At 45.4% G+C, this 27,047-nt stretch overlaps 2 protein-coding genes across 5 annotated transcripts; both read left to right on the plus strand.

The window, feature by feature from the left end:
• The first annotated feature begins 83 nt into the window (after positions 1-83).
• On the plus strand, positions 84-17,955 carry PRUNE1 (prune exopolyphosphatase 1). Of its 3 annotated transcripts, XM_064477740.1 has the most exons (9): positions 84-222; positions 810-987; positions 7,622-7,714; positions 8,263-8,465; positions 10,243-10,427; positions 11,291-11,449; positions 12,352-12,446; positions 14,082-14,240; positions 16,056-17,955. In XM_064477740.1, the coding sequence occupies exons 3-9, from the start codon at positions 7,676-7,678 to the stop codon at positions 16,482-16,484; spliced, it is 1,269 nt and encodes a 422-aa protein (XP_064333810.1). In that variant the 5' UTR covers positions 84-222; positions 810-987; positions 7,622-7,675; the 3' UTR covers positions 16,485-17,955. The 3 variants fall into 3 exon arrangements, with proteins under 3 accessions (XP_064333810.1, XP_031292330.1, XP_010995052.1); XM_031436470.2 differs by lacking the exon at positions 810-987 and having other exon boundaries at positions 87-222; XM_010996750.3 differs by lacking the exons at positions 84-222; positions 810-987 and adding an exon at positions 1,008-1,608.
• A 52-nt stretch (positions 17,956-18,007) lies between these two features.
• Positions 18,008-27,041, plus strand: BNIPL (BCL2 interacting protein like). 2 transcript variants are annotated; one of them, XM_031436472.2, is made up of 10 exons: positions 18,008-18,644; positions 20,580-20,675; positions 20,869-20,933; positions 21,158-21,382; positions 23,729-23,911; positions 24,106-24,208; positions 24,341-24,472; positions 25,331-25,417; positions 25,669-25,767; positions 26,251-27,041. In XM_031436472.2, the coding sequence occupies exons 1-10, from the start codon at positions 18,601-18,603 to the stop codon at positions 26,285-26,287; spliced, it is 1,071 nt and encodes a 356-aa protein (XP_031292332.1). In that variant the 5' UTR covers positions 18,008-18,600; the 3' UTR covers positions 26,288-27,041. The 2 variants fall into 2 exon arrangements, with proteins under 2 accessions (XP_031292332.1, XP_031292333.1); XM_031436473.2 differs by lacking the exon at positions 20,580-20,675.
• Positions 27,042-27,047: the final 6 nt, after the last annotated feature.

The raw sequence follows: 27,047 nt of genomic DNA on the forward strand, positions 1-27,047 counted from the left end.
TCTCTCTTTTTCCCATCGGGACAAAGAAAAATCAGTCAAGGACAAGCTTCCTGGAGGAGGAGGAGCCTGCCCAGCACTGGAGGATTTCCATTAGGGCTTTCTGACCTGGTCAGCAGCTTGGTGATCAGCAAATGAGGGAAAGAAACAAGGAGAGAAAAACAACAGACCCTTTCTCTTGCCTTCGCCTGCCGCTGGAAGGGACGGAGCACTTGTGCCTCTCTGGTGAGAATAGGGAAGAGCAAGCGCCCTTGCTGAGGGGAGGAGCAGGGCTGGACAGCAGCAGCTTGTTGGAGCTGGGCTTTCTCCCTGGGTATGGCAGTGCTTTGCTCTGGATCCATAGAGGCAGGGCCAAAGAACATGGTATTTGCATATTTACTCATTTAAAGTGAAAAAAAAAAATCCTGCTCCTTTCCAAGTCCTTATTATATCATGTTTTAAAATCTAGAAATGAAGCTCTTTGGGCTGTACCCTGGTAGTGCAGAAGGTGTGGAAGAAGCCCCAGGCTCTGGGAAGAGTGCAGCGGGGAGAAAACTAGCTGCAAGCCGGAGACCCAGCACCCCTGTGCTCTGGTCCCTGTTCCCACCACAGGCCCCAGCTCTCATCTGTCATGTCCTCTCCATTCCTAGCGTGGGGAGCAGGAAAAGCTGATGGTAGGAAATAGAAGGATGCATTAAAAACGAGGGAACATTTGATGATGAGAGTACATTTATGTGCAATACTCTGCATTACTCTGGGGCTGGAAGGTGGCAGTTAAAGGAGGTTGGAACCCAACCCTACATTCTGAAAGGCCCTCCAATCTCTACTTACAGGGCTGCCGCAGGATGAAAACTTTAAGCAACTCTGAAAGCTGAAATGGGCAGTCGGAACAATTAAGGAGGCAGAGAGCAAAGAACCCGGGTTACAACAGTCTAGGAAAAGAATGAGGAGACATTTGCCGTCGCTATAAAAAAACAGGATACAGAGTTGTGAAAGAAGAAAAAAAGAGAGGTCAGAGATTATTCTAAAGTTTTATAACACAGAAAATCACAAAATTGGTGGCAATGGGTCAGTTTGGTTAAGGGGAGCATTCGAGGAAGGAGGTTGAAGGGCTGTTCTTGCCCAGTGTAATTTAAGATGTCAACCTGATGGCTGGGGTAACATATGGACAGATGCTACATTTAGCCTGACTCGAGAGGGCGTGTTCAGATGCCACAAAGATAGGTTAGGTGACACCTGTACATTTGTGTGTCAGATAAGTGATCTCAGAAAATTCTCCTTCCCTCGGTTTTTCGGAGCTTCTGAACTACATTTCCCAGGATGCCCTACACCACGCCCCACTTCGCGCCTCCGGAATGGCGTCCCGTGAGTCCCAGGGCGCAGAGCTCGGCCTCCGCCGCTGGGGGAGGGGCGACGTCGGACTCCCGGGGCGCCCGATTACGCACTTCCTCCAGGGGTCAGGGCCGCATCGCGGTGTGGCGGGTTCGAGTCCCGCCTCCTGACTCTCGCCTCAAGCCCCTGAGTGCGGGGCGGGGCGCATTCTCCGGGTAACCTCTCCGCGAAGAGGGGCGGTGGCACGCTTTGGGCTTCACCATGGAGGACTACCTGCAGGGTTGTCGAGCTGCTCTGCAGGTAACGGACCCCTGTCTGTGATCGTAAGGAATGGAGCCTGGGGTTCAGGAAGGACGAAGATGTGGGATCCGGGGGAGCCCGAGGGTGTGTGTGGAGGGAACGTGGAATTGTGGGTTGGGGGCTCGGGATCTGATCAAGCTTAGGGCCTAAGAAGTGAGGAGCGAGATCCTACCCCTTGAGAGTGGGAGTGCTGCTCGGTCACCCCGTTTGGGGGCCCCTGCCTTTGGGGTCCGCCCGAGAGCGGGGAGGAGGATGCATGGGTCTGGGTCCTAACCCCTGAGCCGCTGCTGGCTGTCGCGGGTCGGTTCCGTCAAAAGGACCGGGCTGTGCTGCCGCGAGGTGTATTTGTCCCTTTCTCCCCGCCCCTCTCTCAGTTCTCCGCTCGCGAGGCGGCCTTGGCCCACTGGCCTCCAGGTGAACCCCTGGGGGACGAGGGAACCGGTGCCCACGGCTTTGCTGCCTCTGAACGGCGATTTCTGTCCGGCGGGCCTAACTCATTGTACATTAGGGGTGGTGGTGGTGTTTTACTTTAAATCTGTTCTTAAGGTAAACATACACAATACAACAGGCATGTCTGTTGACCCATAACCTGCATTCCTTTGCCTTCAGTTTTCTTCTTAGGCCTTAACACACACAAATTGCATAAAAATCCGTGGCCTGGACAGGATAAGCACAAAGTGTGTTTGGAATCAAAACTATAAACATGACTCCTGAATGCCTTGTGGCTTATTTTTGGTACTCTCTGAGCCGGCTGGAATCGCCCAGCCATGTTGACTGGTCGTGTAGCATTAGGCTGCTGTCCCCAGTTAGCAGCAAAAAGCTGGCTGGAGAAAGGCTCCAGGAGATCATCTGGCCCCTCTACTTCGAGTTATATTGTCCTTGGAGAAATCTAGACAGATGGTTGACTATTCTTCCTTTTTGAGTATCTTAAACTCTACAGATTCCCCTGGGTGATAGATTCTGGTCTTTAACAAATCCTAAAATTTACCTAATTCCTCCTGCAGACTCAGCTGCTGTCATAAATGAATATCCTCACCTGAAAAATAGGGGTGAAGTTCAATTTTAACACCAATTACACAAAAATTTTTCCTTGTGAAATTCAAATTTTGGGAAAGTTGTTTTAATGCATAAAATTATCTGGGGCCAATTCGTTTTGGCTACCTCTGACTTCTATCACAGAGAACTCATTGGAGGACTGATACAGCCTTTGTGGCACCATTCCCAGTGCTAGGCGGTTGGATTTTTTCCCCCAATAACCCAAATGACCAGTCTCTTTTTCACCATTTGGTAAAGAGTCCTTGAACCTGAAACCTCACCAGATAACACTTCATGGCATGCATCTGTTCTGCAGCATCCACCCTCCAGAAATACCCCCAGGTTAAGAGTGTATCTTCCTCAGGAGTATGAAGCTGAAAAACACTGGATTTTTTTCAGTATTACTGGTATCGTGGTGACCTTTCTCTGCCGGCATTCATCCCCCAAGGAACAAAATCTAGACCTTCCTTTTTCCAAACTTGTAGAGTTGTGAAGGCGAAGTCCTGTCTTGGAGCTCTTATCATCACCACACAGCCTATCCAGTGCCAGGAGAAACGAGAAAATTAGACACTGGGAATGTCAGCCGGTGAACATGGGCAGCAACAATTTAGATTGCTTTTAATTATAGAAGTAGTAAATGTACATAGTGAGAAAATTTTAATACAAAAAGGATATGAAATTAGAAAAAAAGATCATTTTGTTCTCTCTCTCCAGTTCCCCAGTGGCCACACTGTTGTTTCTTGTGTAAAGAAAGACGTGATTTAGACAGAGACACTGTTAAGTTTGAGTGTTTCTGTTGAATTACAGTATGACTTTTAGGAAATTGTCAACTTTTACACAAGATAGAAACAGCTGATAACCCAGCCAACTCTCCTGTTGGTACCATATTTTCAGCATTTGATACCAGATAAATTTTCTCCAGTCTTGGCCACAATAATAGTAGGTTGTTCCACTGAAAAGAAATCCTGTTTAACTAAATGTCCTAATCATGGTGAGTCATCTTGCACTTTTGGTGAGGAAAAAAAAAAAAATCTTTGCTTCAGGGTGGGGCTGCATTCAAGTTTAGGTGTTCATCCAGAAGCCTTTGGATAATCTGTGTTTTCTGCACTTGTCAGCCTGAGGCCAGAATCAGGAGTGCTGATTCTCCTTAGAAATTTGCAGTCCTGGTGATAGTGTCAGTCAGTCCCATTTTCCCTGCTGGGAGGGCTTCTCTATCTCTGGCTCCTTGTCTTTTTTTTTTCCCTCCCATTAACTATTGTGTAGAGTAGGCATCAGGCCATATTCAGCCTGAGAAGGGAAGTGGTTGGCTTTGCCAGCGCTAAAACCCATCCCCTCTCCCCCGCTGTTGAGGCCACAGAGAACATTAGGACATAGTCATTTCAACTAGTGGTTTTCATTTTTTTTTTTTTTTAAGAAAAGAAAACTTTATATCTGCTTGTGGCTCTCAGATTGTATTTCTTCCATTGGCAACTCAGGTTTCCTCGTGCTCTAAGTATAGCTATATTTGCCCTGAACTCTTCGTCTGATGGTCAGAAAACAGAGGCCGTTTGGCTTGTGCTTTCAGCTGGTGGAGGATGGGCTGGGGGTTAAGAGTTACACGTATTTTCCCTCAACGTGGAGGGGAATGGTGCCTTGTAGGTTAGGCGTCCATACGACCGGCTTGCCCAGGACAAGCTGAGTTTACTGAGGTATAATCATTCATTGCATCCCTTCTCATTCTCCGAAGTGTACTAGTTTGAACAACAAAGCTTACAGGCACCTAAGTGGTAAGCAATGTTAAGGATTTGTAGTACATGCCCAGGAAAAGATGGCAAGCTCCTTAAGGTGGTAGTTGAGTTCCACATGAGAACCCCGGGAGCTGGAGCTGGACAGGAAGAGGTCGCTTTGGCCTGGGTGGTCAGGGAAGACTTCAGACAGAGGGGGCTTTAGATAAGGCTTGACTGGACAAGGAGGGCCAGAAAAAGGAGAAGATGGGAAGGAGCTCATCTCTGTTACTACAGGGCAGGCTTTCATATGCTGTCTTACTCAATCCTCATAACAGCTTGCTGAAATTGGTTACGGTAGTATCCTCATTTTTATATGAGAAAAATGAGGCTTAGGCCAACGTCCCACAACAAGTAAGAAACGGAGCTGGGAGTCAACCCCAGTCTGTGATCATTTCTGCTGCTTTCAGACAGAGAAGAACAAATAGTGCAGAGGACAGAGCTGGGAACGTGCACATCGTGTCATGCGGGTGGTGAATGGATCAGTCAGGCTCGGTGCTGGTGGGTGCGACAGGGGAAGGGAATGCCGCCACCTCCCTCAGGTGCTCCCGTTCCAAGATTTGCTAAAAATCCCAGCGTATTCCTTTTGTACCAGTTCCTTTTGGTTGCCGTCTGACCTGGGCTGAGCACAAGGGGTTAGTTGTTCACCTTCCTCTGGAATCATTTCCTTTCCCTTTAGAGCCATGAAGTTGTATTTGGTCCCTCCTTTGTGCTTAGCCTCCTCTCGGTGCTGGGGATCTGACTGATCCTTATTTGGCTGCCACTCGGAATGAAGCAGCACTGATGTGAGTTTTGGAAAGGTTCTCCGAGGGCCTCTTTGTGCCCAGAGATAGGCCTCTTCCCCTTACTCTGCCTTTTCTCTGTTCCTCTTGCCTTTATTCTCCAGAGTCAGGGCAATACGGCCTCTCGTGTTTGTATAGTTCCCTGTCTAGAGAACATGGTGCCCTCCCTTACTGCTTCAGTGAGCCAGCTATCTCTGCAGCCACTTACCTCAAGTGCTTTGTTGTCACTTTGGTCCACAGCCATCTGGGCAGTTGTTGGTATCCAGGAAACAGAGGGGCCTTCTCTGGTATCAGGAGGAGGAATTGCAAGTCAGAAAAATTACTCTAAGACTCGGGTCTTGGGTACAGAATTCTCACGTTGTGTTGGGAAAGAGTTTAATATCGAAAAGAATCCTCCCTCTCCCAGGCTGCTCAGGGCGACCGGCTCTTGGCGGCCACCCTCTCGAAACAGGCTTTGAGAAATGAGCACAGGGGAGAGCCTAAGGGCAGGCCTTCCCCAGAGGTCCTTTGCCCCAGACCTCGACAGATAGCCTCTGCCGCTTGCCCTTCTCTCTAGCGGTGGGAGTGGGAGATGGGGAAGAGGGTGGTTTAAAAACAAAAACATATCTAGTTACTAGATGGCACAATTAATTCCACCAAAAGTCTTCCTAAGTTGTCCCTTTCTGGCTGTGGCTTCTTGGGGGGGTGAGGGGCTGGGGTGACACCAGTACAGAGAGGTGATTCTAGGCTCCCCTCAATCGTCTTCTCCCCTGAAGTTACCTTACTTGTTAAACTATTCCTTGTTACGTTTTGTTCCTCTAAACACCTTTTGCACTTTTCTAAACTATTCCATCTAGCAAATCGTCCCTGATTGAAGAAGCCAGATTGGATTTTCACCTTTCTGTAACCCAGTAGTTCTCAGCTAGGGGTGAGCTTGCCTCCTGGAGAATACTTGGCAAGTCTGGAGACATTTTTGATTGTCGTGACTTGGGGTGCTCCCAGCAACTAGTGGGTAGAGTCAGAGGATGCTGCCAAACATCCTACAGTGCACAGGGCAGCCCCACAGCAAAGAACTATCCAGGCCAAGATGCCAGCAGGGCTGAAATTGAGAAACCATGTGTCTCATTGGTCTCTCTTATCCCCTCCTCTCTCAGAAGTAGGCCGAGGAGGCTCTGTCCCTCTAGCCGGCAGCGGAGGCAAAGAAGGAGGCTGAGACAGGAATTCAAGAGTAAATTGGGTAGAGAGAATCCTTGTGCTCTAAGCTGAGCCGTGGACTTTGTGGTCTTATTCCACCTGGCCAAATGCAAACAGTTGGAATGAAATAATAATTCTTAACATGCCTACCTCTTCGGAATGTTTTGAGGGTTAAATGATTCGCTCATGCACATAAAAACATTAGAACAGTGCCTGGCACACTCAATACATGTTTAAAACAAAACCCTTGTCTCTGCTATTGTGGGCACCTGTAGGTCTAAATGTATTTTATTTAAAATTCTGATAGGATGCAAGGGAACAAGGTTAATAATAGCACATATGCCTCCCTCCTCAGAGTTCCCATCAGCAGCTGGACTTCTCAAAGCTTTAAAAATAAAACTTCCAGCAGTAGCAGCAACTGTTCCTGCTTTTATCTGAACCTGCTGGGGAAGGTGTCAGTTTCTTGGGTTGTGAGTGTATATTGGTTATATCTGGTTATCACTGAAGCGCCTCTGGGTAGGGAGAGTTTTCATGGACTAGATTTCTGGATGATGGACTAGACCTTGTTTTTAACCTTTCTTTTCTTTTCTAAGCTGAAGTATAATTGATTTACAATGTTGTGTTTCTGCTGTACAGCATAGTGATTCAGTTACATATATTCTTTTTCATTATAGGTTATTGCAAGTTATTGAATATAGTTCCCTGTGCTGTACATAGGACCTTGTGTTTATCTATTCTGTGTATAGTAGTTTGTATCTGCTAATCCTAAATTCCCAGTTTATCCCTCCCCCACCCCCAGCCTTTATCTTCAGAGTCTCTTCACCTGTTCTCGTGATCTAGAAGTGCAAGGATTCTTTTCCCTGTTTTGAAAATAGAGAAAAAACAAACCAGGGTTGATATGGTTTGAATACATCGGCTACCCCAAAGGCTCTACCTTTGACTTCTCCTAGAGCGCCCAAAGAAGCACAAGGAATCAGAGAATTATTTACTTCTCTGTTCGTCGCTAAGTTAACATTCAAGGAGATAGTGTAGGAGAGAGGAAGGAGCACTTTCCCACTAACTAGGCATGTGTGGAATGCTTAAAGCTAAAACATATGCTCTCTCAGTTAATATCTTCATGAAACAAGGACCCATAAGACTATCTGACCTACCCCCTCTGTGAAGATCGGAGAGGGTGTGCGTGCAGCCCTACTTAAATATAAGGAAAATGGAAATGAATAGAGATGCTTTCATTAATTTCCCATTCTCCTGTATCTTGAGGTGTCCCGACCGATACATGTTGTGCTGGGAAATGAAGCCTGTGACTTGGACTCCATGGTGTCAGCTCTCGCCCTGGCTTTTTACCTGGCAAAGGTGAGTACCTAGGAAGAGTCCCTTAGAATGAAAAGATTTGCATTTAAGACCCAGCTCTGCTACTTAACAGCATTTAGCCTTGAGTAAGTTAAATCCCTTGACTGTGCTGAGACTCATGTCACCATCTGTAAAATCTAAAATGCTAAGGTTTTGCAGTGTTGCTGTGAGGATCAAATGAGCAGGTGTATTTTGAAGAATTTGTAAACCATAAGCAATATTCAAATAGTTAATTACTGAGTTCCTTATGGGTATCAGTGATCTAGGGTATATTCCTCAGGGCCGTGTCAGCTCTTGAGGACCAGTAGTCCCTTCTCTGCAGCATCTAGAACTGGGTCTTTTCCAAGTGTTATCTTGTTGACCTTCATGTTATTGCTAAGAAGGAGAGAGGGCAAGAGTCGTCCTTTTATTTTGATAAGACTGGGCGATTGCAGCTTTGAGAAGGGCAGTAACTTATCCAAGGTCATGTCTCCCTTGGTCCCAATAGTCTTGTTACTTTTCCTGTCCTGTGACATAATATTGCCATACCTGCTTTTCACTTTTCTATCCAGACAACTGAGACTGAGGAGGTCTTTGTGCCAGTTTTAAATATAAAACGCTCTGAGCTACCTCTGCGAGGCGACAATGTCTTCTTCCTTCAGAAGATTCACATTCCAGAGTCCCTTTTGATTTTCCGGGATGAGATTGACCTGCATGCATTGCATCAGGCTGGGCAGCTCACCCTCATCCTTGTTGACCATCATGTCTTACCCAAGTAAGTAGAAGGAAGCTAAGCTGATATTTGTCATGTGCCATGGGCTGTGATGAGTAACATATAAAGAGAAGAAAGAATGTTTGCTGTCACAGGTCTCACAGGCTAATTGTAGTCGCTGGGTGATAGCAGGTATAGAAAGTCAGCAAGAAATATTGTCGGTCCTCTAGTTACACAAGTAATAAAAAGAAACAGAAACACAGAGAGTTCAAACTAAAGGCTAACTCAGAAATAACTTAAATCTACCTTTGGTATCATTATTTTAAGGTTTCGTGGCAGATTTATTGTAATAGAAACCTTTGAATAGTGGTTGCAACTGTATTTGTAGCTTTTAAAAAGTTAGCAAAATTATTTGCTACATAAACCAGTATTTCATTAGTACCTGTTTAACAAATGCACGCCTATAATAATTCCATCCCTAATTTAGGACTGGAAAAAACTGCCAACAAAGCAATGTGAATACGAGATCTTCCTAAATCTGCCTGGCTCCTGCTAATACTAATGTGTATATTTTTCCCTTGAGCACACTGGTTATATTAGGACAGCCAAAGGGCACTAATCCATCTATTCACTCAGTCATTAATAAACTTCTGTTTAGAGGATGAAGGTAATATGAGTCTCTGTTTTCAGGAAGCTGTCAGTCAGGAAGAGGGAACTAGGCAAACAGGTCATTGTAATGGGCGTTAGAGGTAAGCGTTAACTGTCACTCTAGGGACAGCAGGTGCATGAAAGATGAAGTAGTTAAATATACTAGAGGGGAGGAAAAATTGTGCCCTACACTGGGATGTGACACAACATTGAAAAATGACTATAACTCAATAAAAAAAAATGTTTAAAAAAATATATATACTAGAGGGGAGTAGGGGGTATCAGGAAAGGTTTCCTAACAGAGTTGATGCTGATCTCAGTCCCGAAAGAAGACTAGGTATTTGCTTGGTGGATGGGGAGGTGAGGTAATTAGGAAAAGCATCCAGGCAGAGCTGATAATATAAGCAAATGCAGGCAGGCCTGAAATAGCATGGTGAGTTGGGGGAACTGGGATTTGATTTGCATGACCGGAGCCCAAAATATGAGGAAGAAGGAGGGCATAGAGAAAGATAAGACTGGAGAGGTAGTCGGGGGCTACATCATGGAGATCTTGTAGGCCCTTCCAAGGAGATTAGACTTCATTTTAGGGCAGTGGGGAACTAATGTTAATTCCATTTATTCCAGGTCCTAGCAGAATCAAATTTGCATTTTTCAAATGGTCATTCAGGTAGCGTTTGAAGGACAGCTTAGGAGAGCCCTGGAAACAGGTATTTGGTTAAATATCTATTGGAATAACTCAGATGAGAGAGAGTTCAGAGAGAGAGGGCTTAGAATAAGGCAGTAGCGGAAGGTTGGAAAGGAGGGAATGAATGGGAATTGAAATAGAAGCCACAGGATCTGGCGACCTGCATGGAATTTGGATATTAAGTGAACTGAGGGAACAGGAAAGATTTAGATGCTGGGTGTCCAGGGTGTCAATTGAAGAGTCAACCCTAAAGGATATTAGATTATGTGGGTGAGATATTGGTAGCAGATGCTTCATCAGATTCACTTATACACTCTTTAAAGATGACTTCAGTTGTAATATTTAAGAAAGAGTTGAGAGGAGCGAGGCAGAAGTAGAAGTGAGCAAGGGTCTGTTTGCCTAAGATGTCTGTATTTGCTTCACGAGCGAGTTAGAGATTGATTGAAGCAGCCGGAGTGCCCCTACCTATCTTTCTTTCTTTCCCCCCACACCCCCTTCTCCACACAGAAGTGATGCGGCCCTGGAGGAGGCAGTGGCAGAGGTGCTAGACCATCGGCCCATTGATCAGAAACACTGCCCTCCCTGCCATGTTTCAGTTGAACTGGTGGGGTCCTGCGCTACCCTGGTGACGGAGAGAATCCTGCAGGGGGCACCAGAGATCTTGGACAGGCAAACTGCAGCCCTTCTGCATGGTGAGGGCGGCTTGGGGGTTGGGGACCTGACTAGTTCCTCTATTCCCATCCCAGAGAAGGGAGAGTGGAGAAGTCTAGACTCTTCCAGCCTGACCATACCCTTTCAAAGCCATTTAGTCCATAACAAAGGATGGCATTCTTTCAGGGCAGTTAGGCATCAAAAGGCTGTAGGATGCTTTGTCGATTAAAGGCCTGCAGGATACTTTGTCAGAGAAAGCAGAAAGGAAGCCCAGAACAGCAGGCCTAGAAGCTGCCTATTAAGAAGCAGGAAATGGTGGGGGAGGGTGTAGCTCAAGTGGTAGAGCGCATGCTTAGCACGAGGTCCTGGGTTCAATCCCCAGCACCTCCTCCAAAAATAAATACATTAAGCCTAAGTACCTCCCCCCACCTCCTCCCACCAAAAAGCAGCAGCAGCAGCAGCAGCAGCAGGAAATGAATTCTAATACCGTTTCTGCCCAGGAGGTAGTTACGTGACCTTGAGCAAATCTCTTAACCTTTCTTGTTCTGATTTTCTCCATTTGTTAAAGAAAAGGAGAGAGAGAGAGAGAATTGGCCTCGAACTCCGCTATCTCTTCCAGCTAGAATTTGGCCTACAGAAGAGAGGTCATCTCCCTCTGACTAGGTTCCAAAATCTCTAAGGATTGAGGAGCTCACACTTCCTTTCTGCCTTTTCCCCATTTCCCTGCCTGCATTTTAGTTTGGATTTGGGATATCTTACTCAGGACGTCATCCCAGTTTCTTGTTTTGTTTCCAGTGAGTTGCCATACAGTCTCCTCTGTATTAGGTTAGAGGGTTATGTGTGTCCTAGTGGTCAGGAATGGAGGGCCACAGGATTTGAGTTCTGCCATCTTCCTTTTCTACAGGAACAATCATCCTGGACTGTGTCAACATGGACCTTAAAGTTGGAAAGGCAACCCTAAAGGACATTGAATATGTGGAGAAACTGGAGGCCCTCTTCCCAGATCTGCCCAGGAGAAATGACATCTTTGATTCTCTGCAAAAGGCAAAGTTTGATGTATCAGGTATGGAGTGTTAAACTGGTGGGCAGGAGCCTTGTTCATTACACACTTCAATACCATCAAAACAATTGCAGAGCACGCATGATGATTTAAATTGTAAACCAGAAGAAACTAAGCAATGTGTGAGCCCGAGCGTGCACTAATCAGCCACTCACTACATTTTTCCACCCTGGCTGTTGGGAGGATGAGAAGGAATATATTGCGTCTCAGAGGTTTCCAGTCTAATTAGAGAATGTAGAGACATAAAATATGCTGAGGGAATACAGGTGAGCCTTGGTGTCTGTGGGGGACTCGTTCCAGGAGCCCCCACAGATACCAAAATCCTCGGACACTCAAGTCCCTCACGTAAAATGACGTGGTATGAAGAATACAGTCGGCTCTCCTTATCTAGGGATGTGAAACCCATGGCCTCAGAGGGTCAACCGAACTGCATTAGTAGAGTGAGGTCTAGATAATTGGTTAAGGAAGCAGAAGAAACATTTAGGGTGAATATACAAAAGACAAAGGAAGAGAACAAAAGAACTTCCATAATTTTTTACCCAGCTACCGCCTGTTGACATTAAAAAAAAAAAAAAAAAAAAAAGAAGGGTCCCACATGTACTTTTAGAAAGGTGAAACAACACAGAAAGGAGAAAAATCAGGTGTGAAAGCCTCTCTTCTTCCATTTACCCTTCTCCCCAAAGGCCCTTGCTCTAAAGGTAACTATATCATGATCCAGTAATTTAAGTAAATTTCTACTATATAATTACCTCCTGAGTTGTCAGCTCTGTTCATTGCCCCAAAGAGAGGCTGTGTTTTTCCTCTTCCTTGACCTATCTCGGTGTCTGCACCTTCCTGGTCTGTCTTAGGACCCTGGGTTCTTTGGGTTCTCTTGTGTGACCCCTAGTCTCACATCTACTTTCTAGGACTGACCACAGAGCAGATGCTGAGAAAAGACCAGAAGACCATCTCTAGACAAGGCACCAAGGTGGCCATTAGTGCAATATATATGGATTTGGAGGTAAGAGCAAGATGTAGGTGTGGGTAGAGAGAAAAAACCTTCAGTTTTGTATGTAACCTTGCCCCTCACTCTTGGCTCACCTCCAGAATACATCTTGTACCTGTCTGCTTTTCTCCATCCCTACTGCAACTCCCACAGTCCATCATCTCTCACTTCACTGTAATAACCCCCTGCCTCCACTTTTGACTCCTACAAATCATTCTCACAGCAGCCAGAGTGATCTCCCTCAGATCATATCGGCCCCTTCCCCTTACTGCATTTTCATTGCATTTCTGATGAAATCTGAAGGCCTACTGTGGTTTGCAGGGCCTTCCTTGATCAGGCGTTCGTCTTTCTGTCTGACCTAACCTCATTCCAGCCTCATGCCTGTAATCACAATACTGCAGCCATCCTGGTTTTCTTTCTGTTCTTCAGAACCATTAAGCTCACTCCGAACTCAGGGCCTTTGCACTTGCTTTTTCTTTTGCAGAGCTGGCTCCTTCTTATCATTCAGGACTTAGCTCAGGTGTCTCCTCTTTTAAGAGCTTCTTCCTGACCACCCTAACTAAAGTAATATCCTCTGTGCCCAAAAGTTTCTAAAAATTATCTTACTTTGTTTTCTTCTTTGCACTTAACACTGAAATAATCATGTTTCACGGTTTCCTTGTTTACTGTCTATAACACTTTGCTAGTTTATCAGCTCCACCAGAGCAAGCACCCTGTTTCTGCTGTATCTCCAGCACCTTTGACAGTGCCTGGCACAGAGTGGATACTCAGTAAATTTTGTCGAATAGGTGAATGACTATAATTTTCATAAAGTATTTTAATACCTGGTTCCATGTCATATTGGTTTAAATCATTCAACAATCTGATCTGAACATATGCTGTCATAGACTGCACAGATTTCTACTAAATAATAATGTAAAGAATACTAAATAATTAAATAAAACAGAATAGCATGACCTCTTCCCTTGCAACTCATAATCTAGTTTGGGAGCCAAACACAGGAGCACAAAATGTTTGCCAAGTATCATAATCTCAGTACAAATCGGCTTGTTAGAAATGCCAAGGATAAAGAAAAGCCCTGATCTTAAGCAGCTGGTGCTATTATTCATTGGAGGAAATACTGCATAAAATTTTGGAGAAGAATATAAATTGACAAAGAATGAAGAACCAAGGATGCAGTGGTCACGTGTCTGCACTTCCTTGTACGCGCCCCTCCTTCTCTTTTAGAATAAAAATACCCACGAGGCAAAGACCTTGCTTGTTTGATTGCAAGAGCAGGAGAGTTTTGCACATGCCAAGCACATAACATACATTATTATTTTTTAATTCTTAAAACAATCATGTTTGGTACATGTTTTACCCTTATTTTACAGATGAGGAAACTTAAGTCTAGGGATCCTCGATCATATAGCTAATAGGTAATTGAACTGATTTTCAAACCGGTTCTTTCTGAACCCAAAGCCTGTATTTTCCCCATTCTGTATATTGCTTTCCAGCCATAAATAGCACAGAGTAAATACTAGATACCTTTTGTATGGAGTACAGGTCCCAGGTTAACATGCAAAGACACCCTTCATAAGCATTTTCTGTTGCTGGTGATAGGGGGGGTCCAGCTGCAGCCCTCATCCCTGTCCATTTCTTCTCTTCCAGGTCTTTCTGCAGAGGTCTGGCCTCATCGCAGACCTCCATGCCCTCTGCCAGGCTCACAGCTATGACGCCCTGGTCGCCATGACTATCTTTTTCAACACTCACAATGAGCCAGTGCGGCAGTTGGCTGTTTTCTGTCCCCACGCAGCACTTCGAATGACAGTGAGTCTCTGTCCCTTTTCCAGCCTGAGGGCCCTGCAGAGCTCTGCCTGTACTCACTGCCCTGTGCTGAAAAGGATCTCTCCGTGGTTCTTGTATTTACGTAGGGATTCCTTGATCTATTTCCAGAGTCTCTCCTCTCTGCTTTTTTCCATTCAATATATATATGAGTATCCTTACTCATACTGTTGTTGAGAAAGGGAGAGTCCAAAAAGAATTAGAGACATAGTTCCTACTTAGAATGAATCAAAATTGGGTTAAAAAGACATGTTTTAAATCTAGAGTTAAAATTTGATTCTTGGTTTAACCGTTAATTCCTTACCCTGAAAACTCCTTTTTACCTTATTGCCTTGAAAATTAGAAATACAAGAGAAACCTTTTCTACTGCTTAACCATGCAAGGATTAAATAATCTGTATTTGCAAAGTAGAGAAGTAATCCAGCAGCGGGTTTGTTTTTTTCCCCCCTCATCTTCCATTTGGCCACCTTTCCCACCTCCTCCCCTTTTTTTTTCCTCTGTTGGTTACTGATAAGATCAGGGAAGAATTTAAAAGTGGACTTAAGGCAGTCCAGGGATCCTTTGGGTTTCCTAGCAGAGAAGACTGCTGAAGACTGGTCTGAATATAGCCAGATAATCTTTCGTGTCCATAAAAGGTATGTCCATCCTTTCCCACCTCTCTTTGCCTTTATCTTCTCCTTCGGGAACCAAATGTAATTTCATTCAGTGGAAGGTAGTTTGAACTGCAGTTTTTAAAGGCAGATAGATATGCTTTTCTGTCCCAGATTTGCCACTTACTTGCTCTTTGACCAAAGGCAAGTCAGTTGACTTCTGAGTCTGTAAATGGCATAATACTACCTACTAATTAGTCTGATATGACCATTAAACATAATATCATGTGTAAAGTACATTGCTGGGCACAAAGTAGGCTCTCAGTAACCAGGGGCTGTTACTAATCATGTCATGAAGGAAAGGGCGCTTTGGCTGTAAGAAGTGCCTCTACCCACCTTCCCAAATTTCCCCGCCACAGTCCCTCTGAAACTCTAGACGTCTGATGCCTCTGCTGTTGCCCAGGCTGCCTCCATGCTGGGAAACGGGCATCCTCTTCTCACAGCCTGCCCTGCCGCTTCCTTCCTTCCTCCAGTGTTGGGAATAGTATAATATAGTAATTGAGAACACCGGCTCTGGTGACAGACCTGGGTTCAAGTATCAGCTTTGCTCCATTCAGACTTGACCTTTGGCAAGTTACCTTATCTAGCTGAGCGTCAGTTTCCCTACCTGTAAATGAGGGTAATAGTAATACCAACTTGTAAGGCAGTTGTAAGGAGCAAATGAGCTAATATTTGTAAATGGCCAGACCTGGCACAATGCCTGGCATACCTGCCACCCTGACTTGATCTATTCATTCCTTCTGTCTCTGTCCTTCCCCTGACCTCAGTATAGATGCTCGTTCCATCTCAGCTAAGGGCAGAGTTCAAGTTTTTGAGCACAGGAATACACTTGGAAGCAACACTAGGTTAGGAGCTAGGGGTTCCAGGTTCTGGTTCAGAGTCTCCCATCATCTACATTATCTTGTTCAAGACACTTAATCTCTCTGGACTTTGGTTTAATTATTAATAAAATACATGATCTCAAAAGTTTCTTCTGTTTCTAAAATACTACGTATATTAGCAGATGTATAAAACAACTCTGGATGACTTAATTGAAAAAACAACTTTGGAGGGGGAGGGTCTCCTCTATAAGAGAAGCGTCTAACTTAGAAGCCTCAGCTCTTTGCTTCACCATCTTACGCACCATCTCCCTGTCTTGTCTCCACTTTAGATCTGTGGAGTCCTGGAACGCTCCCACTCTCCGTCCCTGAAGCTGACTCCGGCCCCGAGCATCCACCCTAACCTCCAAGCCTATCTTCAAGGCAACACCCAGGTCTCTCGAAAGAAACTTCTGCCTCTGCTCCAGGAAGCCTTGTCAGCATATTTTGACTCCATGAAGATCCCTTCGGGACAGCCTGAGACAGTGGGTGTGTCCAGGGAACAGGCGGACAAGGAATTGGACAGGGCAGGTAACTCCCTGATTTCTGGATTGAGTCAAGATGACGAGGAGCCTCCGCTGCCCCCGACGCCCATGAACAGCTTGGTGGATGAGTGCCCTCTGGATCAGGGGCTGCCTAAATTCTCAGCCGAGGTCATCTTTGAGAAGTGTAGTCAGATCTCGCTATCAGAATCTACCACTGCCTCCCTGTCCAAGAAATGACTGTTGGGAGGGGAGGGGAAAGTGAGAGAGGTTGCTTGAACCACCCTGAATGCATGTTTTGAGATGTTTCAGCAGTTCTGTCTTTATTGTTCCAGGACCTGGTGTACTGTTCTCAAACCTAGGAGGAGAAAGAAGTGAAAGAAAGCTGAGCTGGCTTTCTACCTTTTCCCCACAATCTCTACCGAGCAGACAAATTTTATTATTTAACTTAACTCTTTAAATCTACACTGGCTCACCTCTATTTCATTTACCAGGGTCGTAATATAGGAACATACACAGTTCCAGAAAAGTAGCACAAAAAGAATGCGTACCCCAAAAGTGCCCGCAGGCAGGCTCTTTAACAGAACCAGTATTTTCCATTGGGACCAAACGTTCATTTTCTCCATGTATTCATTTATTCTCTTATTAACTCAAGTATTTACTGAATACAGTACCCACTTTAGGTTTTGGAAATTCCTTTTCCAGTTTTCAGCCTTTTGCAGATTTCCAGCTCCACTTTCTGCCCCCAGTTAGGTGATGGTGTCTGATTCCCAGATGGCTAAATTTCTATTCTGAGTTTATTGTAACTTTTTCGGAATTGCTTGGGAGCAGACTGGAGACCTTTATCTTCCGTTCTGGTCGTGTGGCGTGGCTCTCAGTTTCTCTGGATCCCTCTGACCCAGAGCCACAGGGACCCTGAAGAGACCTAGAAAGACCCCTGGCTCTTGAGAGTCCAGGAGACACCCGGGAAAGCCTTAAGACCTCATAGGCACTCTTCCCAAAAGACAGCAGAACTACAGTGAGCACCCCGGCTCTGTCCCCTGCCTTAGCGGGTCTGTCGGTTTCGTATCCATTTAATTCTCTTTTTGCTAACAGTACAAGGGAACGTGGAGTTTCATACTGACTGCTGTAAACTGTGTGTCTTGCCAAGACACTCACTCCTCTAGGTCTCATTCCCCCATCTATAAAACTGAGGGTCTGGATTAGATGTTCCCTGATTTCTGTGATCTGCCTCTTGCCACTGTCCTTTCTCGCCTCTGCTTCTGTTTTTATTTTTGTTTTCCCTGGGAATGCTCAGGGTCACTGGATTGTCTGTTTATGTGTGATTGTACCAAGGTACTCAGCCTCATGTAGCATGTACAGGGGTATGATTCATACCATAGTGACAAGCAAAGGGCTCCCTCCCACTGACCTGTTCTGCATGTGTAGAGTCTCCCTTTCTTCTTCAGACCAACCTGTTGCCCCTTTTCCTCCCCCTTAGCTCTATTCCCTGTAAGTTGTTGACAGTTTTGATGAACAGTGGGGTATGTGATGGTTTTGGCATGATGTCTTCATATGAGGGGAACAGTCTGGCTTCACTTTGAGGGGATGATGTTTGTAGTCATTGGAAGGTAAAATAGTGGTGTGATTACTGAACCAAAGGAATTTATGTTTTGTAACTTGGGTACTTTATTTTGCATTTTGTTAAAATATTAAATACTTTTTTCCTGTTTGGAGTCTTATTGTCTCTTTTTACAACTAGGGTCAGGCCTTTCCCCTTGATAATTACTTTAACCTTCTCAAGATTCATTTCCCTTCTTTCTGCTAAACTTAATGTCTTCCTTCTATTGACTCTTTTTGGGAATAAGGAGCAACAATCTTCTATCTCCCCTCATCCTCAGTTTTTTCTTTGTTTCTTCTTCCAGAACCCTGCTTATGATATACTTCTGTGTCCTTGATTTTCCTTATGCTCAAGAAGTAGGCCCAAGATAGTCTTAAAATGGTTTCTACCATTGTCTCTCTCTCTCTTTTTTTTTTTTTTTTTAAAGCAGATTCCTTAAGGTTTTAAGGAATCTGGAAAATTGCCTTCCTAGACTCACCCAAGACTAGCCACTTTAGAAAATGCACTCTCCTCCCCAAAACCCGCCCCCACATAGGCAGGTTTTTTCTTTTGGGCAAACCTGCTTCTTGGGAAGGGAGGTGGCCAAACCTGTTTGAAGGGGAGGTTACCTCCTTTCCACATCTCCCTCCTCCTTGGAGGCAAGAGCAACAAACAGTTGAGACAGAGAAAAAGCGTTCAGAAGTGTTGGGGAGCTGGGATATCCAGCTCCCCGACAACTCTCAGTGTTTAAAGAAGGAGACAGGGAGACCTGCGAAGATGGGAACTCTACAAGAGGCAGGAGAAAAGACATCCGATCCTGGGTGAGTAAGATCTTGGCTAACTTGGTTGGAAACAAGGAGTGAATGGTCTTGGGACTTTCCCACCATCCAGCTCTTACCAAGTCAAATCTCGAGTTCCTAGAGGAGACAAGAATTAATTTGCAGAGAAGGGATGGGGGTGGTTCTAGGTAGGAAATGCCAGTATCATATGAGAATTAGGGAACAGGGGATTTCAGGATAGTTCCTACTGCTTTTTTTTTTTCAAGGAAGCTTCCATATTATGCCCCTGTTCTCTGTTTTCTAACAACCCATCCTCCAGAATGGCCATCAGGAAAGCTGACCCAGAACTATGTTTAGGTCCAGATTCTTTTTCCCAGCAAATCTCCCTTCCCTCTTACCTTCTTCCCCCACCCCTCCACCCATGCCGTGGTTTCCCCTAACCACTCCCCAGTGTGGTCGAGGAAAGGCAGGCCTGACAAGGTGCCATCTTCCCCAACTTTGCGCAGTGACAGCTGGGCAGGTCTGTCGGGTTCCAGCCAGCTGTAATGTGAAATACCTCTCACCCCCACTGTGCGGGTGGAGCAACTGCCGCACAGGTGAAAATAACTAGCTTGACATTCCGTGCTTTCTCCGCCCCTAAACCCAACAGTAGGGGTGACCGGTTTCCAACAAGTGGTGAAGGTGGTAAAAACATCTCAGCGATGAGAGATCTGAGTTCTTTTTAAGGCCTGCTTTCTGTTCTGTTCCTTAATTATTGTTTTTTTCTTTTTTCTTTTTTTTTTAATTGAAATATAGTTGATTTACAATGTTGTGTTAGCTTCTGGTATATAGCATAGTGATTGAATTATACATATATATATATATATTCTTTTTCATATTCTTTGTCATAATAGGTTATTACAAGCTATTGAATACAGTTCCCTGTGCTGTACTGTAGGTCCTTGTTGTTTATCTGCTTTGTATATAGTAGTTTGTATCTGCTAAACCCAAACTCCTAATTTATTCCTCTCCCTTTCCCCTTTGGTAACCCTAAGTTTGTTTTCTATATTTTTTTAATCTGTTTCTACTTTGCAAATAAGTTCACTTGTGTTCTTTTGTTTTTTAGATTCCGCATATAAGTGGTAACATATGATATTTATCTTTGACTTACTTCACTTAGTATGGTAATCTCTAGGTCCATCCATGTTGCTGCAGATGGCACTATTTTATTCTTTTCTATGGCTGAGTAGTATTCCATTGAATATATATACCACATCTTCTTTATCCAGTCATCTGTTGATGGACATTTAGATTGCTTCCATGTCTTGGCTATTGTAGATAGTGCTGCTATGGCTGTGCAACAAAAGCTCATTGATAGTATCTGCAAGTTATTTTTTAAAAATCACCAGTTCATAAAAAAAAAAATAGTGCTGCTATGAACATTGGGGTGCATGTATCTTTTCAAATTAGTTTTCTCTGGCTGTATGCCCAGCAGTGGTACTGCTGGATCATATGGTAACTCTATTTTTTGTTTTTTTAAGGAATCTCCATACTATTTTCCATAGTGGCTGCACCAAATTACATTCCCACCAACAGTGTAGGAAGGGGTTCTCCTTTCTCCACACCCTCTTCAGCATTTATCGTTTGTGGACTTTTTAATGATGGCCACTCTCACTGGTATAAGGTGATACCTCATTGTAGTTTTGATCTGCATTTCTCTGATAATTAGCAATATTAAGCATCTTTTCATGTGTCTATTGGCCGTCTGTATGTCTTCACTGGAGAAATGTCTGTTTAGGTTTTCTGCCCATTACTTTGATTGGATTGTTGTTTTGTTTTTTTGGTTTTTTTTTTTTTTTGGTTATTGAGTTGTATAAGCTGTATGTATATTCTGAAAGTTTAATTACTGTTCTTCATCCCAGTGTTTCACCTACTATCCAGCTCCCTTAAAATACTGCCTCGTTTGTCTCATGATAATCTCTTCTGGGGGACTATCAGGGTCAGGGAGAATGCAGAAACAGCAGGGCTAGGAGCATCCCTGAGACTTGGGGAACTGGAGCTGATGGAGGAATGGCAGGATGAAGAATTCCCCAGGTGAGGAAGTGTGAGGGAGGTTGGGAAAAGGGAGGGTTGGTCACAAATGGAGGGCAGGAAGGTAAATTGAGACTTGAAGGAATGAGCTGGGGAAAAGAGAAGAGGTGATAAAATCATGGCGGAGAGAGAATCGATACCTGTCTTGATGCCTTTAGCCTCAGTTTCTGCTCCCTTTTAATCTTTTCCCCTCTAGATTGCTTCCTGAAGAGGCTGACCCTTCTGAAGATCCTGTTGATCCTGAAGGAGATTCACAGGCAGGTAGGTAAATCAGAACCCAGGCTTCAAGTTCTTGATTCTAGTCCAGAGAAAGATTATGCCATCCTGTCCCTTTGTGGTTCAACTTTTGTTTTCCCAAATGTCCCTTGTGTTGGTCATTCTTTGGAATTCAACCCATATCGTCACTTACACATACAGGAATTCTAACCTCCCCCATCAACACTCATACATGTTTCTCTTCTTTTTTTCCCCTCCTTCAACCCCAGGTACCCCCAACACTTTAGCCCTATGTGGCCATCGCCCCATGCGTAAGCGTCTTTCTGCCCCAGAGTTGCGACTGGATCTGACCAAGGGGCCTGGAGATGATGGAGCGTCTCCCACCCACTCTGATCCTTCCTCCTCCGAGGGCAGTTCTGACCTGGAGGTAGACGAGTTGGAGACACCTTCAGACTCGGAGCAGCTGGACAGTGGACATGAATTTGAATGGGAAGGTGAGAAAGAAAGCTGAGGACTGAGCTGGTTGAAGTAGAGCCCAGGATTAAAGACACTCAGGATGGATTTAATGGGACTGAAGTTAGAACTAATAAGGTGGGGACCACGAGGCAAGGCCAGCAAAGTCTCCTCAGGATGGAAAGGTAGAGCCCATGGGTCCAGTGTGAGGGTAGTCAGCAGGTGGGGGGTGTGCTTCGTTTATTAAGGAAAACTTTTTTGAATAATGGTTATATGCCATCACTGAGCTAGAACCGGGTTATAAAGATGAAGAAGACAGTCCCTATCCTCAGGGAATTCTCTGTTTAGAATGAAATAAACATATATACAAACGAGTGCAGTTACAGGTTGTGATCTACACGTGCACAGGGTACTGTGTAAGCAGGGAGAAGGCAAAGGTCCGCTCTGCCTGAGAGGTGCTGGGGAATACTCCACAGAGGAGGCGGCGCTGAGCTTGTCGGTGGTTGGAGACGCATTCCAGGTGGAAGCAGCAGCTTGGGCGAGAGCATGGCATGCTGGGAAATGCAAAGTGTGAAGCATGACTTTAAGTATTAAGGGAAATTTTGTTTCTTCTCTACTCACAACACTTAAGACACCTAACGTATGGGTTTTCCCTACAACAACCAATTCTCCAACTCTCCAGGCACAAACTGAGTGTCCTACAATTCAGCTGTGACACTTACCTGGAGCTAGCACAGACACCTCAGGCTAAGGGCTCACCCACAAGACTGCCCCCAGACTTTAGACACCTGTCACATGTCCAGGTTGACACCTGTGCTTCTAACCAACAGGCTATAAATCAGAGGTTCCCACTGCTCCCTCCTCAGGTTTCATATTTATCAGAACATTTCCCAGAACTTGGGAAAACAGCTTACTTACTAGATTACAGGTTTATTTTCCGAGGATACAGCTCAGAAACAGCCAGAAGGAAGCGATATGTAGGACAAAGTGTGCACGGAATGGGGTGAGCTCTGTGCCCTCCCCAGGGGTGCACCCCCCCCCCCAGCATCTCTATGTGTTCACCAACCCGGAACCTCTTGGAACCCCTTCAGTTAGGGCTTTCTATGGAGGCTTCATATGTAGGTGTGATTGAATCATCGACCACTGGTGATTTAGCACAACCTGCAGTCCCTCTCTCCTCCTCAGAGGTCAGAGGGTGAAAGTTCCAACCCTCTGATCATGTGGTGGTTTCCCCTGGCAAGCAGCCACCCATCCGTGGGAGCCTTCCAGAGTCACTTCATTAACATAAACTTGTGTGGTGGAAAGGGGCTTGTTATGAACAGGGAAAGATACCACCTTGACCTTTATCATCAGGAGCTGTTTCAGGAACTAGGGACAAAACCAAGCTATATTTTATTCTGTCACAGATAGGAAGGCCTGGGAGGTGAAGAGAGAAAGACAAAAGACAGTGCTGTGTTAAGTAGGCAAGGGGCAAGTCATGAAGGTCCTTGCTGCCACACTAAGAAATTGAGGTTTTGTCCTGTAGGCAGTAGGGAGTCTCTTGAATGGTTTTAACCAAGGGAGTAACATGGTCAGATTTAACGGCTTTTAAAAGATTAAAAACAGCCTAAAGTTCCATCAGTAGGATATTCTGTTGTGGCACATCCGTCCATACAGTGGAATACTAAAGACTAGGCATTTATTTTTTGTGGTGAAGCAGCTCTTTCTATTGCTGTGGAAAGATCATGCAGAATTAGCGGGTATAGTATATTATCCTTTGAGTGAAAAAGGTAGAGGAGAAAAGAAAGCTTGCTCTAGCAGTGATGCAAAGGGTGGCACGGAGGAGAACAGACAAGAGGCAGGGAGACGAGTTAGGAGGCTAGGACTAAGGCCAGGTGACAAAGGCTGAGAACCTGTACCAGGACAGCAGTAGCAGAAAGAATGATAAAAAGGATGTAATAGAGGTAGATGGAGGAGGATGTGGGTCCATCTGGCTCAAGGGCTGATAGAGAAGAAAGCGTCTCAGGAGATACACAGTTTTCTCTCTCAGGCAGCTAGATGGATGGGCTCATCAAGAAAAGCGAGAGGAGGAAGAGGATGAATTTGAGTTGCACTTGGAGTCTGGTGGCTTGGAGATAATAGAGAAACACAAAATAGAGATGTCCACTCTAGCCATTTAGGGATGTGGGTCTGGTGTTAGGAGAGAGGCCTGGGTTCGAGAGGAATCATCACCTTACGGGCAGTACTTGAAGACAGGGGAACAGATGAACTCACCCAAGGAAGGAAAAGCATGAGAAGAAAGAAAGAATCAAGAGTAATGACAAGGGCTATCAACCTGCCATAGTGCAGTGGCCTCAAGGCCATTGTATATTCTGTCTTGTTGATCCTCCCCCATCCCTCTTTTTCAGATGAGCTGCCCCGGGCAGAGGGTCTAGGGGCTAGCGAGGCAGCTGAGAGGCTGGGCCGGGGTTGCATGTGGGATGTGGCTGGAGAAGATGGTCATCACTGGAGGGTGTTCCGAACAGGACAGCAGGAGCAGCGAGTGGACATGACTGCCATTGAGCCCTATAAGAAAGTGCTGTCTCATGGAGGTACTGGCTAGCCTAAGTGGAGGGGTGAGAACTGTGACTTCTTGAATGAAATGCTAAGCTGGAAACTCAGTTATTGGGTTCAGAATGACTTCTTGCAACTTTCAGAGACCCTCAGAGTCTTTCACCCTAAACAGATGTACTGTCCGTCAATACTTACTTGTTGACTGAATGAGTTCTCCCCTTCACATCCCCAGGCTACCACGGTGATGGCCTCAATGCGGTCATCGTCTTCGCTTCCTGTTATCTGCCCAGAAGCAGCATCCCCAACTACACCTACGTCATGGAACACTTGTTTAGGTGAGGTGGGAGGCCTGAAGGGCTCCAGGGTGGATGTCGAGGGAGGGAAAAGTTGAAAAGAACCCTTCCTATGATCAGTAACTGATTATAGATTCAAAACACATACCTTGCCTGACACCTTCATCTCCTCAGGTATATGGTGGGGACTCTGGAGCTGCTGGTAGCTGAAAATTATCTGCTGGTTCACCTGAGCGGAGGCACAAGTAGGGCCCAGGTTCCACCTCTGAGCTGGATACGCCAGTGTTACCGTACTCTGGACCGGCGGTGAGCCTCTAGGACAAAAGGGCTGCAGCTCTCTGTCTTATCCTTTTCTTTTCTAGCTTTCCACGCTTTCTTCTTCCTTCAGTCTCTTCCGCTTTTCTCTGTCCCTCTACACCCCTCTTCAAACCTTTCCTGTCTTCTGTCCTTACTTGGAGTCGTGGAAATCTAGTTTCAGATCTTGCCTTTGTCATCTACTAGCTGTATGACAAGTCACTTAACCTTCCTGGGACTCAGTTTCCTTCTGTGTAAAATGGCGATGAGAATACCTTTTGCCACCGGGTATTTGTGAAAATCAGGTAAATCAACGTGGCACATTGCCCGGCATGTGGAAGGCCCCCCTTCCTTTTCTCACAGTCTTGCCATTTATTTCACTTTCCACATCTCCATTGCTTTCTTTTCTTCTTTTCTTGTCTGCCTTCATCCCTGACCCATGTGTTTTTTTTCCCCCCGATGTTCCTTTATTTTTTTTCTTTCTTCCCTCCATCTGCCATTGCCATTTGCACACTTTTCTCGTTCCTTTTCTTTTTTTCCTTCTCACTGGTCTTCTTTACCTGGAGTTTTATAAATCGTCCTGGTCATGGAGTGATGGAGGAGTGTACAGAAGGAGCTGTGCAAAGGTAGGACACAGAAGGAAGTGGGTAGAGGAGACCAGGCTAAGGGATTCTGAGAGAATTTCCTAAAAATGAGGAGGCTAAACAAGATCAATGGAGCTGAGACTGCAGTTAAAGGAAGGGAGATGAGACCCAGCTGCGAAAGGAAGTCTGGAGGTTGGAGAAGTGAGAGAAGAACAGAAGACAGCTCCACCTGATCTTCAGGTGTGAAGGTGGAAGGAGAGTGGGACGGTCTCATATTCTTCCGCAGGCTCCGGAAGAACCTGCGCGCCCTGCTGGTTGTCCATGCGACGTGGTATGTGAAGGCATTCCTGGCGCTGCTTCGGCCCTTCATCAGGTACTAGCTTTGGGGACAAAGACCCCCTTCCCCGTCTCCCTGTCTTCACAATCAAGATTAAGAAGCTCCTTAAAATAAAATTTTTATTTAATTCAAAAATTTTTTAATTAAAAAAAAGATTAAGACGTTCTTGCCCCACCCTGACTCTTTCTACCCTTAGCCACTCTCCACCTATTATGTTTCCCTTTGTAAGGGTCTCCAGGAGCCCTCTTCCCGGTATAAAACACACTTGGTTGATCCTCTCTTTTCAGTTCTAAGTTTACACGAAAGATTCGTTTTCTGAGCAGCCTGGGAGAGCTGACCCAACTCATCTCCATGGATCAGATCCACATCCCGGAAGCTGTCAGACAGTGAGTCCTGAGCTTAAGGATAAAAGTTTGGGATGGGATGTGTAAAGCCACTTCCCACTTTCTTAATGTCTTGGGAGAGATACAAAGGAACTAAAAGACTGAGGCCCTGCTTTCAGATACTTCAGTGTATCCGGGAAAACTCCACACACCCAGAGAGGAAATTAAAGACGCTACTGTATCTAGCAAGAACAAATGAAAAAATTATTCACATAAGTGATCAACGAATAAAAGAGTAATCACAGCACAGAATTTAGAGGCGATTCAGACTAGCCCTAGAAATTAAGGAAGAATACGTTGGCAGCAAATAGGAGAGAATATCCAATGAGGGGAGGGTGCTAGGGAGCAAGGTGCTATATGATGACCGACCCAACCCAAGCATCCAATCTTCTAGTTGTTCCAGTTCACCTGGCTTCTCTCCCTAAACCCCTGAGCAAGACCCAGGTCCTGCTCCTGAACCACTTTCTTTTCCTCTCTTTCTCCTAGGCTGGACCAGGATCTCTATGGCTCAGGCGGGATCTAGCATAGGACTGGAGTAAAAGGACCTCATAACCAAGCAAAGATAATTGATCTGCCTACACCCTAACCCCTGAAACATCTGAGCTGTCTTGTAAACATCTTATCCTCAACCCCAGTATCGCTGGGTCTTCACACCTCAGTGAGACGTCATTCATTCCGTGACGGTGCCTTCAGAGTAGGCTCTGAGGTCCAGAACCTGATCTGGTGGGTGACTTTCCTTTCAGTTGGAGGGGTGCCTGTGGTGCCATTTTGTATAGGAAAGTGCAAAGCGGTGCTGCTTTAGCTGTAGAACCTTGGGCAAATTCATCTCCCTGAGTCTGAGATCCTTCGGGGCTGAGATCCTTTCCCCCTGGGGTGTTCTAGCAGTCTGTGAAGGTGAGGGATGAATGGGGAGGGCAGGGCTTGACTGACCACAGCCAGCCTGCCTACTGGGAGTCCACAGTCAGTGCCCCAAATGCTAAAGGAACAGTCAACAACAAGGTTACCCTCTCTCCTTCAGTAGTCACGTCTGTTGCCTGTGACACTGGCCTGTGAGCCTGGGGAAAGGTTGTTCTCAAACCTGTACTTTTGTCCTCTTTAATAAATTCAGATCTGTAGCGGTTAATAAACTGTGATGAGAGGTTTAAGCTCTGCTCCGAGGAAGTGAACTCCTCTTTCCCCAGCCCCTTACATCACAATCTGTCCGTTCTGGCACAGGGTTCACGCTACAGGTTCCCTGGGATTTTTAGCTGAGCGCCTGGGCCTGCGGGGAGAGGGCATGGGGG

This window comes from Camelus dromedarius, chromosome 23 (assembly GCF_036321535.1).
Source record: "Camelus dromedarius isolate mCamDro1 chromosome 23, mCamDro1.pat, whole genome shotgun sequence".
Lineage (NCBI taxonomy): Eukaryota > Metazoa > Chordata > Mammalia > Artiodactyla > Camelidae > Camelus > Camelus dromedarius.